Below are 13,287 nucleotides of genomic sequence, written 5' to 3'. Positions count from 1 at the left end.
TTATTGTTTGCGAAACATTGTGATCAGAAGTGCTAAATGGGTGTGGTTGGGGCGTGGCTAGTTGTGAAATGGGTGTGGTCAGAGGTGTGGCCTAAAATTTGTCCCTCTTTCCCTTCCTCAAAAGTTGGGAGGTATGCAGTTGCCCTCCACTGAACAAAGCAATGCCGCCTGTTTAGTCCTGTTACCAATTTTGTACTGCATTTAGCCTACTTTATTCTTTGGCCCTATATCTGTTTCCTCCTCATCCTGCCCATTGCCCAGCCACTGCTAGATGAGTCTGCTGGTACATTGACCTAGACCACTACATTCCCCTTGCACTCTACACAGCCAGTATCTGACCCTGCTGAAAGCCAGGTTCCCCTTCCCGCATACTATACCACCTTACACGGGGACAAAGAGGAAGGTGCAGATGAAAGTGCAGGTTCCTTCATCAGGTGGGGGGGCATACTCGTTGGCGACGTCAGTGGCACAGGGCCCCTCAGAGTACGCAAAAGTGTCTCTGCCGGTGGGAGGCGCCCCCGCTGTCAAACACACCGCCGTACTTTGAGGGGCCCTGTGCCAGTGCCAATGCGAACGAGTGGGCTCCCTCTGCTTGCTCAGGATCACAGCACTTGCAAAGTTGAAATACTGACCTCTCCCTGCTCCACCGCCGTGACGTAGTCCGCGTTTCCTGGGCCCACGAAAAACTTGAGCCAGCCCTACCCCCCCCCCCCCCCCCAACTTTAGCCAAATGACCCCCAATTTTCAATGACTAACTATTATTATAAGGTAAATTAAGATTGACAAGCTTAAGTAGCAAGAATTGATGTTTTTGGCATTAAAATGGGGACTGAAAGTGTTTTCCTGCCCTCCACTCAATGCAGGCTTTGATTCCCCATTGACTTACATTGGGTTTCGTGTTTTGGTCGATCCCCGACTTTTCGCGATAATCGGCCAATTTCACTCGACTCGACTTTAGAGAAAGTCGGGTTTCGCGAAACCCGACTCGATCCTAAAAAGTAAAAGTTGCTCAACCCTAGCGCTGAGCAATTGCAGATACACCACACCGCCATACATTAAAATAAAAATCAAGAGCAGAGCCAACACAATGCCAGAGTATAGCAAAAGCAGAATACCAGTCCCAGGAAAGAAAAAAATCAATTGCAATACAACAGCCCCCTACTTAAAAAAAATAAGAAACACATATACCTTTTTTTAAAAACAAATAAAATAAAAAAAAAAGTGCACAGAAAAGGAAATCCAGTATAAACCGCCATACATGACAATAAAAAACAACCAGGCCGGAGCCAATAAAACGCCATACGGTAAAATATAACGACAGAAATACATCAGACCCAGATAAAAAAACACAAATTTCAATAAAAAAACCACAATGGCACAGCCGCATTAAAGTACAGAACAACCCAATAAACATTACATAAACCTCCATAAATTGCAATAAAAAATGAAAAAATAAAACACATAAAAAAAATAATAATAAAAAAAATTGCAAAAAATTGCAAACCCCGGAGTATGGCAGCACATAGTGTGAATAGTGGTCTACACCGACGCTCAGTCTGATTACTGTCCTTACAGAATGCATGGCGCGTCAGCCATGTGTGAGCATACCTACTACATGGAGCAGACCTAGAACTGCGGGCGTTGGTGGCGCTGTGGTACTGTTCCGCCCTTCTCACTATGCTGGACACCATAATTAGCCAGCTATGCTCAGGGGTTCGGTTCAGTTGGATACTCGACCAATGCGGAGCACCTTTTTTTTTTTTTTTTACTTAATTCATTTCCGTGTCTCTTTGCAGCAATCTCACCCGTTCCCTTTTCTTATTGCTAGCGGTTATTAGTGACCGGACGTGCAGTGCCGGCAGTGGTAGGGCAGGAGGCGTCCGTCTCTATGGACTGCACGGTGAGGGACATGGGGCTGAGTGATGACACACCTGCCTGTCACATATAAGCCCCTGCATCCCGCACATACAGCGGCTGCTATAGGGTGAGGCAGCAGCGGGCGGGGACAGGTGACATCGGGTGACAGCTCGGGTTCCTGGCACTGCCACCGGGTGACCGGGTGCAGCTCCCGGTAAGCGCCTCGCTCGGTCCCGCGTGCGGTCCATTCTGTGCTGCTGTATCGATCTCTGGGGCATGGCTGCTGCAGTGACAATCCTCGCCGGCCTCGCCCTCTGGGCTCGGGCTGTAGCCGGCTGCCGTGTAGTCTCCTCCGCACACATCCAGGGCTGCAGTGCACATGTTGTGCCCCTCTGTGCACTGGTGATGCCCCCATTGTCTGCCTGTCCCCGCAAGTCCTGCGGCTTGTGTCACCCTGGCAGGGCCTCTTCCTCTGGGCCTCCTCCCTGCTCACATGTGCCCAGCCTGGCCCCACAGCCTCCATTCTGCCCTGGCAGCAGCTGTGCAGGTATCTGACCACTGTGTCCTGTGCAGGGAGAAGCGACATTGTGGCCTCCCAGGGATCACATCTGTCACTGAGGGGCATCAGGGGAGCAGTGTAATGTATGGTAGTGGGATTACTGTTATGGCTGCTGGCTGTATAGTCTGTGTTCTGTATTATACTGTGACTGCTCTCCTGGATACTGGCCTTGTCTGCATGGTGCTTGTGTATGAGGTCATGTGCAGATGTTGGGAGTACATATAAAAGTTTTTGGGGGCACCAAGGACAATTTAGTACCGGGATCCAACCTTAACCAATGAAAAATGGGAACAACAACACAAAAGAAACAAGCATTGGTCATAAGAAAAACGAAAACGAAAACGTTTTTCTTATCATGTCTGGTATTATCTGAGGGCTATTAGGTCTGCTTGCCTCATGGAGGGATTATGGATTTGCTGGTTCTGGTCTTAGTTCATTTGTGGGTAACTAACGCACTTGGAATGCTATTCTCTTGTTATTTCTAAGTTAGATCCCTTTATGGGACATGGTGGGCATTGATATTTGTCCCTCTGATTGTACTAAGAGTGTGCATTTATTACGTTTTGGTACCTGCGGGCACATGCACTTTATGACTGCTCACTTGAAGGCCTTATTACAGACCTATGTTCAATCTCTTTAAGAAATACTTATTTGCATATATGTATATTTTTTCCACACTTGCTAGGGTTGTGTGATGATTATTTTTGTCTACACACCTCTGGTTTGAGTAATATGCTGTCCATATGGATCCTCCATGACTAGGTGTATATGCATTTATGTATGTATTATTCTTATTTCCCATAACATTGGTTCCAGGCATGTGCCTTATTTTGGGCTATGATTTTTCTTTTTCTAACTGGTTTTAAATGTTTTTAAAAAAAAAAATTTTTTCACTATCTATGTTATACCTTAATAAAGTTGTGTCATTTTTTTGCATACCATCCTGCTGCCTGGTGATCCCCATTCTTTATGACCAATGCTTGTTTCTTTTGTGCAGATGTTGGGAGTAGTCGTCCGTTCCAGATGATGTGTGCGGCCATAAAGTCTGTAAGGCAAAGTTCACCTTCCAGGTTTTAGGTGGATCGTGTGCGCCTCCTGACAGTACAGGAATACATGTGCGCCTCCTGACAGTACAGGCCTACATGTGCGCCTCCTGACAGTACAGGAATACATGTGCGCCTCCTGACAGTACAGGAATACATGTGCGCCTCCTGACAGTACAGGCCTACATGTGCGCCTGACAGTACAGGCCTACATGTGCGCCTCCTGACAGTACAGGAATACATGTGCGCCTCCTGACAGTACAGGAATACATGTGCGCCTCCTGACAGTACAGGAATACATGTGCGCCTCCTGACAGTACAGGAATACATGTGCGCCTCCTGACAGTACAGGAATACATGTGCGCCTCCTGACAGTACAGGAATACATGTGCGCCTCCTGACAGTACAGGAATACATGTGCGCCTCCTGACAGTACAGGAATACATGTGCGCCTCCTGACAGTACAGGAATACATGTGCGCCTCCTGACAGTACAGGCCTACATGTGCGCCTCCTGACAGTACAGGCCTACATGTGCGCCTCCTGACAGTACAGGCCTACCTGTGCGCCTCAGGACAGTACAGGCCTACCTGTGCGCCTCCTGACAGTACAGGCCTACCTGTTATGACCTGGTGGTTACGGAGCCCCACTGAGATGACCTGGTGGGTAAAACAAATCATGGACAAGCTCCGAGGAGGTGGCAGCTCCACCGACCGCAATCACTGTTATGACCTGGTGATTATGGAGCAGCACTGAAATGACCCGGTGGGTAAAACAAATAATGGACAAGCTCTGAGGAGGTGGTAGCTTTACTGACCGCAATCCCTACTCCTAGCACCAACACTAGAAATAGCCGTGGAGCGTTCCTGACTCTGCCTAGACGCCTCGTCACAGCCTAAGAACTAACTACCCCTGAAGATGGAAACGGAAAACTATCTCGCCTCAGAGAAACCCCCAAAAGGAAAGATAGCCCCCCACAAATATTGACGGTGAGTGGAGAGGGCAATAACAAACTCAGAAATGAAAATAGATTTTAGCAAAGGAGGCTAATACTATCTAAATAGACAGAAATAGAAAAGGATACTGTGTGGTCAGTATAAAAACTAAAAAATCCACGCAGAGTTTACAAAAATAGCCTCCACACCGACTCACGGTATGGAGGAGCAAATCTGCTACCCCAGAGCTTCCAACTAGCCTGAATATTTCATAATGACCAGCTGGACAAAAGAGACATAACTTAAACCTGAACAGAAGGTCAAAAACAGGGAACAACCCAAGAACTAGCAGAACTTATCTTAAGCTGAAATGGACTGGGCAACAGAGAACTTCCAGGAGAGGACTGAATCCAACAGGAAAACATTGACAGCTGGCATCGACTACAGACTAGAGCCCAGTTAAATAACAAGGCCAGGGAACCGATTAGTGAAAGCAGCTGCTAAGTTCCACTCGAAACCACCAGAGGGAGCCCAAGAGCAGAACTCCCAAAAATACCATTCACAACCACAGGATGGAGCCCAAGAACGGAATTCACAACAGTACCCCCCCCCTTGAGGAGGGGTCACCGAACCCTCACCAGGGCCCCCAGGGCGATCGGGACGAGCCAAATGAAAAGCACGTACCAAATCGGCAGCATGGACATCGGAGGCAAAAACCCAAGAATTATCCTCCTGGCCATAACCCTTCCACTTGACTAGATACTGAAGTTTCCGCCTCGAAAGACGAGAATCCAAAATCTTTTCCACCACATATTCCAACTCCCCCTCAACCAACACCGGAGCAGGAGGGTCAACAGAGGGGACCATGGGCACCACATATCTCCGCAACAAAGATCTATGGAACACATTATGAATGGAAAAAGAAGCTGGAAGGGCCAAACGAAAATACACCGGATTGATAATTTCCGAAATCCTAAATAAGGACCAATAAAACGAGGCTTGAACTTAGGGGAAGAGACCTTCATAGGAACATGACGAGAAGACAACCAGACCAAATCCCCAACACGAAGCCGGGGACGAACGCACCGACGGCGGTTAGCAAAACGTTGAGCCTTTTCCTGAGACAACGTTAAATTGTCCACCACATGAGTCCAAGTCCGCTGCAACCTGTCCACCACAGAATCTACCCCAGGACAGTCCGAAGGCTCAACCTGTCCCGAAGAAAAACGAGGATGAAAACCAAAGTTACAAAAAAAAGGTGAAACCAAAGTAGCCGAACTAGCCCGATTATTAAGGGCAAACTCGGCCAACGGCAAGAAGGTAACCCAATCATCCTGATCAGCAGACACAAAGCATCTCAAATAGGTTTCCAAGGTCTGATTGGTTCGCTCCGTCTGTCCATTTGTCTGAGGATGAAATGCCGAAGAAAAAGACAAATTAATGCCCATTCTAACACAAAAGGACCGCCAAAACCTAGAAACAAACTGGTTACCTCTGTCAGACACAATATTCTCCGGAATGCCATGCAAACGAACCGCATGCTGAAAAAATAAAGGAACCAAATCAGAGGAGGAAGGCAACTTAGGCAAAGGTACCAAGTGGACCATTTTAGAAAACCGGTCACAAACCACCCAGATGACAGACATCTTCTGAGAAACAGGAAGATCAGAAATAAAATCCATGGAAATATGCGTCCAGGGCCTCTCAGGGATAGGCAAAGGCAAAAGCAACCCACTAGCACGAGAACAGCAGGACTTAGCCCGGGCACAGATCCCACAGGACTGCACGAAGGAACGCACATCCCGTGACAAAGAAGGCCACCAAAAGGACCTGGCAACCACATCTCTGGTACCAAAAATCCCAGGATGACCAGCCAATACAGAACAATGAATCTCAGAAATCACCTTACTAGTCCATCTATCAGGAACAAACAATTTCCCCACAGGACAGCGGTCGGGTCTATCAGCCTGAAACTCCTGAAGCACCCGCCGCAAATCAGGGGAGATAGCAGAAAGAATCACCCCCTCCTTGAGAATACCAGCCGGCTCACGGACTCCCGGAGAATCAGGCAAAAAACTCCTAGACAGGGCATCAGCCTTCACATTCTTAGATCCCGGAAGATACGAGACCACAAAATCAAAACGGGAGAAAAACAAAGACCACCGAGCCTGTCTAGGATTCAACCGCTTGGCCGACTCAAGGTAAATCAAATTCTTATGATCGGTCAAGACCACAACACGATGCTTGGCTCCCTCAAGCCAATGTCGCCACTCCTCAAATGCCCACTTCATAGCCAACAACTCCCGATTGCCGACATCATAATTACGCTCCGCAGGCGAAAACTTTCTGGAGAAGAAAGCACACGGTTTCATTACAGAGCCATCAGAACTTCTCTGAGACAAAACAGCTCCTGCCCCAATCTCAGAAGCGTCAACCTCAACCTGAAAAGGGAGAGAAACATCTGGCTGACGCAACACAGGGGCAGAAGCAAAACGACGCTTAAGCTCCTGAAAGGCCTCCACAGCCGCAGAGGACCAATTCACAACATCAGCACCTTTCTTGGTCAAATCGGTCAGAGGTTTAACCACAGAAGAAAAATTAGCAATGAAGCGGCGATAAAAATTAGCAAAGCCCAAAAATTTCTGAAGGCTCTTCACAGATGTGGGTTGAGTCCAATCATAAATAGCCTGGACCTTAACAGGGTCCATTTCAATAGCCGAGGGAGAAAAAATGAAACCCAGAAAAGAAACCTTCTGAACTCCAAAAAGGCACTTAGACCCCTTCACAAACAGTGCATTAGCACGAAGAATCTGAAATACCATCCTGACCTGCTTCACATGAGACTCCCAATCATCGGAAAAAAACAAAATATCATCCAAATATACAATCATGAATTTATCCAGATACTCCCGGAAAATATCATGCATAAAGGACTGAAACACAGATGGAGCATTAGAGAGCCCGAAAGGCATCACAAGATATTCAAAATGGCCTTCGGGCGTATTAAATGCTGTTTTCCATTCATCTCCCTGTTTAATGCGGACAAGATTATACGCCCCCCGAAGGTCAATCTTGGTAAACCAGCTAGCCCCTTTAATCCGAGCAAACAAGTCAGAGAGCAAAGGCAAAGGGTACTGGAATTTGACCGTGATCTTATTGAGAAGGCGATAATCTATACAGGCCCTCAAGGAGCCATCCTTCTTGGCAACAAAAAAGAACCCCGCTCCCAACGGTGATGAAGACGGGCGAATATGCCCCTTCTCCAAGGACTCCTTTACATAACTCCGCATAGCGGCATGCTCTGGCACAGACAGATTGAAAAATCGACCCTTAGGGAACTTACAGCCAGGAATCAAATTAATAGCGCAATCACAGTCCCTAGGAGGAGGCAGGGAACTGGACTTGGGCTCCTCAAATATATCCTGGAAATCCGACAAAAACTCAGGAACTTCAGAAGAAGGGGACGAGGAAATTGACATTAGAGGAATCTCACTATGTATCCCCTGACAACCCCAACTAGTCACGGACATAGATTTCCAATCCAGCACTGGATTATGTACCCGTAACCATGGAAAACCCAGCACAACAACATCATGCAAATTATGCAACACCAAAAAGCGAATATTTTCCTGATGTGCTGGAGCCATATTCATGGTTAACTGTGTCCAGTACTGAGGTTTATTCTTAGCCAATGGCGTAGCATCAATCCCCCTCAAGGGAATAGGGCTCTGCAAAGGCTCCAAGGAAAAACTACAGCGCTTGGCAAACTCTAGGTCCATTAAATTCAGGGCAGCGCCAGAATCCACAAATGCCATTACAGAAAAGGACGACAGTGAGCAAATCAGGGTTATAGACAAGAGAAATTTAGGCTGTACAGTACTGATGGTAACCGACCTAGCAACCCTCTTAGTACGCTTCAGGCAGTCAGAGATAGCATGAGTTGCGTCACCACAGTAAAAACATAGCCTATTCTGACGTCTGAACTCCTGCCGTTCTGCTCTCGTCAAAATCCTATCACATTGCATAGGCTCAGGACTCTGCCCAGAGGACACCGCCATATGGTGCACCACCTTACGTTCACGCAGGCGCCGATCAATCTGAATGGCCAGAGACATTGATTCGTTCAAACCAGCAGGCGTAGGGAACCCCACCATAACATCTTTAAGGGCTTCAGAAAGACCCTTTCTGAAAATAGCCGCCAGGGCATCCTCATTCCATTTTGTAAGCACAGACCACTTTCTAAATTTCTGACAATATATTTCTGCTGCTTCCTGACCCTGACACAGAGCCAGCAAGATTTTTTCTGCCTGCTCCACAGAATTAGGTTCGTCATAAAGCAGTCCAAGTGCTTGAAAAAATGCATCTACATTAAGCAATGCAGGATTCCCTAGCTCAAGAGAAAATGCCCAGTCCTGCGGGTCTCCACGTAGCAGAGAAATAACAATCTTCACCTGCTGAATGGGGTCACCAGAGGAACGGGGTCTCAGAGCAAAAAACAATCTGCAATTATTTTTAAAGTTCAAAAACTTAGATCTATCCCCAAAAAACAAATCAGGGATTGGAATTCTAGGCTCAGAAACAGGAGTTTGAATAACATAATCTTGGATACTCTGTACCCTTGCAGCGAGATGATCAACACGTGAAGACAGACCCTGAACCTCCATATCAGCACCAAACTCCTGAACCATCCAAAGATCAAGGGGAAAAAAAAAGACAAAACAAGCGAAAAAGAAAAAAGAACAATGACTCAGAACTTTCTTTTCCCTCTTTTGAGATGCATTTAACACATTGTGGCCAGCTGTACTGTTATGACCTGTTGGTTACGGAGCGGCACTGAGATGACCTGGTGGGTAAAACAAATCATGGACAAGCTCCGAGGAGGTGGCAGCTCCACCGACCGCAATCACTGTTATGACCTGGTGATTATGGAGCAGCACTGAAATGACCCGGTGGGTAAAACAAATAATGGACAAGCTCTGAGGAGGTGGTAGCTTTACTGACCGCAATCCCTACTCCTAGCACCAACACTAGAAATAGCCGTGGAGCGTTCCTGACTCTGCCTAGACGCCTCGTCACAGCCTAAGAACTAACTACCCCTGAAGATGGAAACGGAAAACTATCTCGCCTTAGAGAAACCCCCAAAAGGAAAGATAGCCCCCCACAAATATTGACGGTGAGTGGAGAGGGAAATAACAAACTCAGAAATGAAAATAGATTTTAGCAAAGGAGGCCAATACTATCTAAATAGACAGAAATAGAAAAGGATACTGTGCGGTCAGTATAAAAACTAAAAAATCCACGCAGAGTTTACAAAAATAGCCTCCACACCGACTCACGGTGTGGAGGAGCAAATCTGCTACCCCAGAGCTTCCAACTAGCCTGAATATTTCATAATGACCAGCTGGACAAAAGAGACATAACTTAAACCTGAACAGAAGGTCAAAAACAGGGAACAACCCAAGAACTAGCAGAACTTATCTTAAGCTGAAATGGACTGGCCAACAGAGAACTTCCAGGAGAGGACTGAATCCAACAGGAAAACATTGACAGCTGGCATCGACTACAGACTAGAGCCCAGTTAAATAACAAGGGCAGGGAACCGATTAGTGAAAGCAGCTGCTAAGTTCCACTCGAAACCACCAGAGGGAGCCCAAGAGCAGAACTCCCAAAAATACCATTCACAACCACAGGATGGAGCCCAAGAACGGAATTCACAACACCTACCTGTGCGCCTCCTGACAGTACAGGAATACATGTGCGCCTCCTGACAATACAGGAATACATGTGCGCCTCCTGACAGTACAGGAATACTTGTGCGCTTCCTGACAGTACAGGCTTACATGTGCGCCTCCTGACAGTACTGGCCTACATGTGCTCCTCCTGACAGTACAGGAATACATGTGCGCCTCCTGACAGTACAGGCCTACATGTGCGCCTCCTGACAGTACAGGCCTACATGTGCGCCTCCTGACAGTACAGGCCTACATGTGTGCCTCCTGACAGTACAGGCCTACATGTGCGCCTCCTGACAGTACAGGCCTACATGTGCGCCTCCTGACAGTACAGGCCTACATGTGCCCTCCTGACAGTACAGGCCTACATGTGCGCCTCCTGACAGTACAGGCCTACATGTGCGCCTCCTGACAGTACAGGCCTACATGTGCGCCTCCTGACAGTACAGGCCTACATGTGCGCCTCCTGACAGTACAGGCCTACATGTGCGCCTCCTGACAGTACAGGCCTACATGTGCGCCTCCTGACAGTACAGGAATACATGTGCGCCTCCTGACAGTACAGGCCTACATGTGCGCCTCCTGACAGTACAGGCCTACATGTGCGCCTCCTGACAGTACAGACCTACATGTGCGCCTCCTGACAGTACAGGCCTACATGTGCGCCTCCTGACAGTACAGGCCTACATGTGCGCCTCCTGACAGTACAGGCCTACATGTGCGCCTCCTGACAGTACAGGCCTACATGTGCGCCTCCTGACAGTACAGGCCTACATGTGCGCCTCCTGACAGTACAGGCCTACATGTGCCCTCCTGACAGTACAGGCCTACATGTGCGCCTCCTGACAGTACAGGCCTACGTGTGTGCCTCCTGTCCTAAAAAGTTGGCCATTTTCTGACCATTTACTCTTTATTTCACTACCTAAATGTTAAAAAGGATTAGCAAAACCGATTCCCAGCCATAGAAAATGTCACAGAAATTGTAGATCAACGGATTCAAATAGTAATGGTATTAAAGTTAGCATTAAATATCTGTACCAAGACTATATTCCACAAAGAGGGCAAAGAAATACGGTATATACAAAGTGATAGATTTTATTTAGCAATAACAAAACGTCACATAAAAAATTAAAACAAACTCAAGTTGAGCCCACAAAAAGAGGCGACACAATGTAATAGGTGTAGTAAAGCATATTGTCCGCCTAGTGTAATACTCCATGGTGGCTGTAATCACAATGCCTGTATAAAGTGGAAGGTGCCATGATAAAACCATAGGAGTATAGAAATCCGAATCTGCCATCAGTAAACAACAAACCAAGGTGGATAAGAAGATTGTGAGAATGCAAGAAGCTGGATTCATCTCCTGCTAGGCTGGCGCCAGGCCCCAACTCGTGTTTCACCGCTAGCCTTCATCAGGGGTTAATTAGGATTAGTAAATCCCATATTCTCTATTGTGTGCACCAAACGAGACCCTGAAGGAGCTTCTGTTCTCTGCATAGAAAATGACAGCAAGTATTATTACGCCCGATGTCGGAAAGGGGTTAGCACCACGATTTGTGATGAACTAAATGTAGGTATAGTACAATGTCAAAGATTTCACATCTTATATCACATGGGTGATATCTATTGTAAATTTTACAATAGCTCAAAAACCGGCGAATCCTCGCATGGCTCAATGCTAGTGGGATTCAAAAGTCTGCAGTCACACACAGAGACAAACAAAGTGACTGCAGACTTTTCATTTTAGGTCGGACAGTATAGTCCTCCATTCAGTATTATGGGCCTCATATGTCTCAGTCAGAATAATGGACCCCTTATAATGTTCCATACAGGTATATTGAGCCCCATGTAATGCTTCATACAGTATAATCGTCTCCATATATTGCTCTATACAGTATAATGAGCCCCATATAATGCTCCATACCTTATAATGAGCTCCATATATAGCTCCATACAGTATTATTGGACTCATTTAATGCTCCATACAGTGTAATGGCACCATATATTGCTCCATACAGTATATAATAGCTCCATATATTGTTCTGTACAGTATAATGGGCCTTGTTGTGAAATTGGATTCTGGGCTCCCCCGGTGGCCACTTGTGGAATTGTACTTGTGTGCATCATCCCCTCTGTTCACCTGCTCCTATCAGGATGTGGGAGTCGCTATATAACCTTGCTCCTCTGTCAGTTTCATGCCGGTCAACAATGTAATCAGAAGCCTTTCTGTGCATGTTCCTGCTACTAGACAACTCCCAGCTAAGTTGGACTTTTGTCCTTGTGTGTTTTTGCATTTTGTTCCTGTTCACAGCTGCTGTTTCGTTACTGTGTCTGCAAAGCTCTTGTGAGCGGAAATTGCCACTCTGGTGTTATGAGTTAATGCTAGAGTCTTAAAGTAATTTCTGGATGGTGTTTTGATAGGGTTTTCTGCTGACCATGAAAGTGCCCTTTCTGTCTTCTTGCTATCTAGTAAGCGGACCTCGATTTTTGCTAAACCTATTTTCATACTACGTTTGTCATTTCATCTAAAATCACCGCCAATATATGTGGGGGCCTCTGTCTGCCTTTTGGGAAAATTTCTCTAGAGGTGAGCCAGGACTGTCTTTTCCTCTGCTAGGATTAGGTAGTTCTCCGGCTGGCGCTGGGCATCTAGGGATAAAAAACGTAGGCATGCTACCCGGCCACTTCTAGTTGTGCGGCAGGTTTAGTTCATGGTCAGTATAGTTTCCATCTTCCAAGAGCTAGTTCTCATATATGCTGGGCTATGTTCTCTCGCCATTGAGAATCATGACAGTTTGACCGGCCAAAAAAAAGGGTTAAATTACTGGCTGAGAAAGGAGAGAAAAAAGAAGTCTGCTACAATTTTTTTTTTTTTTTTTTTTCCCTCTAGTTCTGAGTGTGCTCTTAATTGAATCACTTGCTAGTCTGCCTATACTGCAGCCTTCCTCTCTTTCTCTCCTTCTTATCCTTGAATGGCTCTGTGTTCACCTGTTTCAAATGGATCTTCAGAGTGTAGCTACAGGTTTGAATAATCTCGCCACAAAGGTACAAAATTTGCAAGATTTTGTTGTTCATGCACCTATGTCTGAGCCTAGAATTCCTTTGCCTGAATTCTTCTCGGGGAATAGATCTCACTTTCAAAATTTTAAAAATAATTGCAAA

The 13,287-nt window shown here is 46.5% G+C and overlaps 1 protein-coding gene across 5 annotated transcripts in view; it reads left to right on the top strand.

Moving 5' to 3' along the window:
* LOC143817066 (mitochondrial ornithine transporter 1-like) overlaps nt 1-13,287 on the top strand; it is a 150,255-nt gene that overhangs the window by 96,473 nt on the left and 40,495 nt on the right. Inside the window, exon 1 of one of the 5 annotated variants that reach the window (XM_077298160.1) lies at nt 1,510-2,071. The exons of 3 other annotated variants lie outside the window; for them this stretch is intronic. Coding sequence is in view for 1 of the 2 variants with exons in the window: in XM_077298158.1 (XP_077154273.1) it covers nt 2,263-2,404 (142 nt within the window). In the remaining variant the exon portion in view is untranslated. Of the gene's footprint in view, nt 1-1,509; nt 2,072-2,210; nt 2,405-13,287 lie in introns of those variants that run through there. One more of the 5 variants, XM_077298158.1, reaches the window with a different exon arrangement.

This window comes from Ranitomeya variabilis, chromosome 3 (assembly GCF_051348905.1).
Source record: "Ranitomeya variabilis isolate aRanVar5 chromosome 3, aRanVar5.hap1, whole genome shotgun sequence".
Lineage (NCBI taxonomy): Eukaryota > Metazoa > Chordata > Amphibia > Anura > Dendrobatidae > Ranitomeya > Ranitomeya variabilis.
Note: the sequence above shows the minus strand (reverse complement) of the source record. Positions and strands in the feature narration are given on the sequence as shown.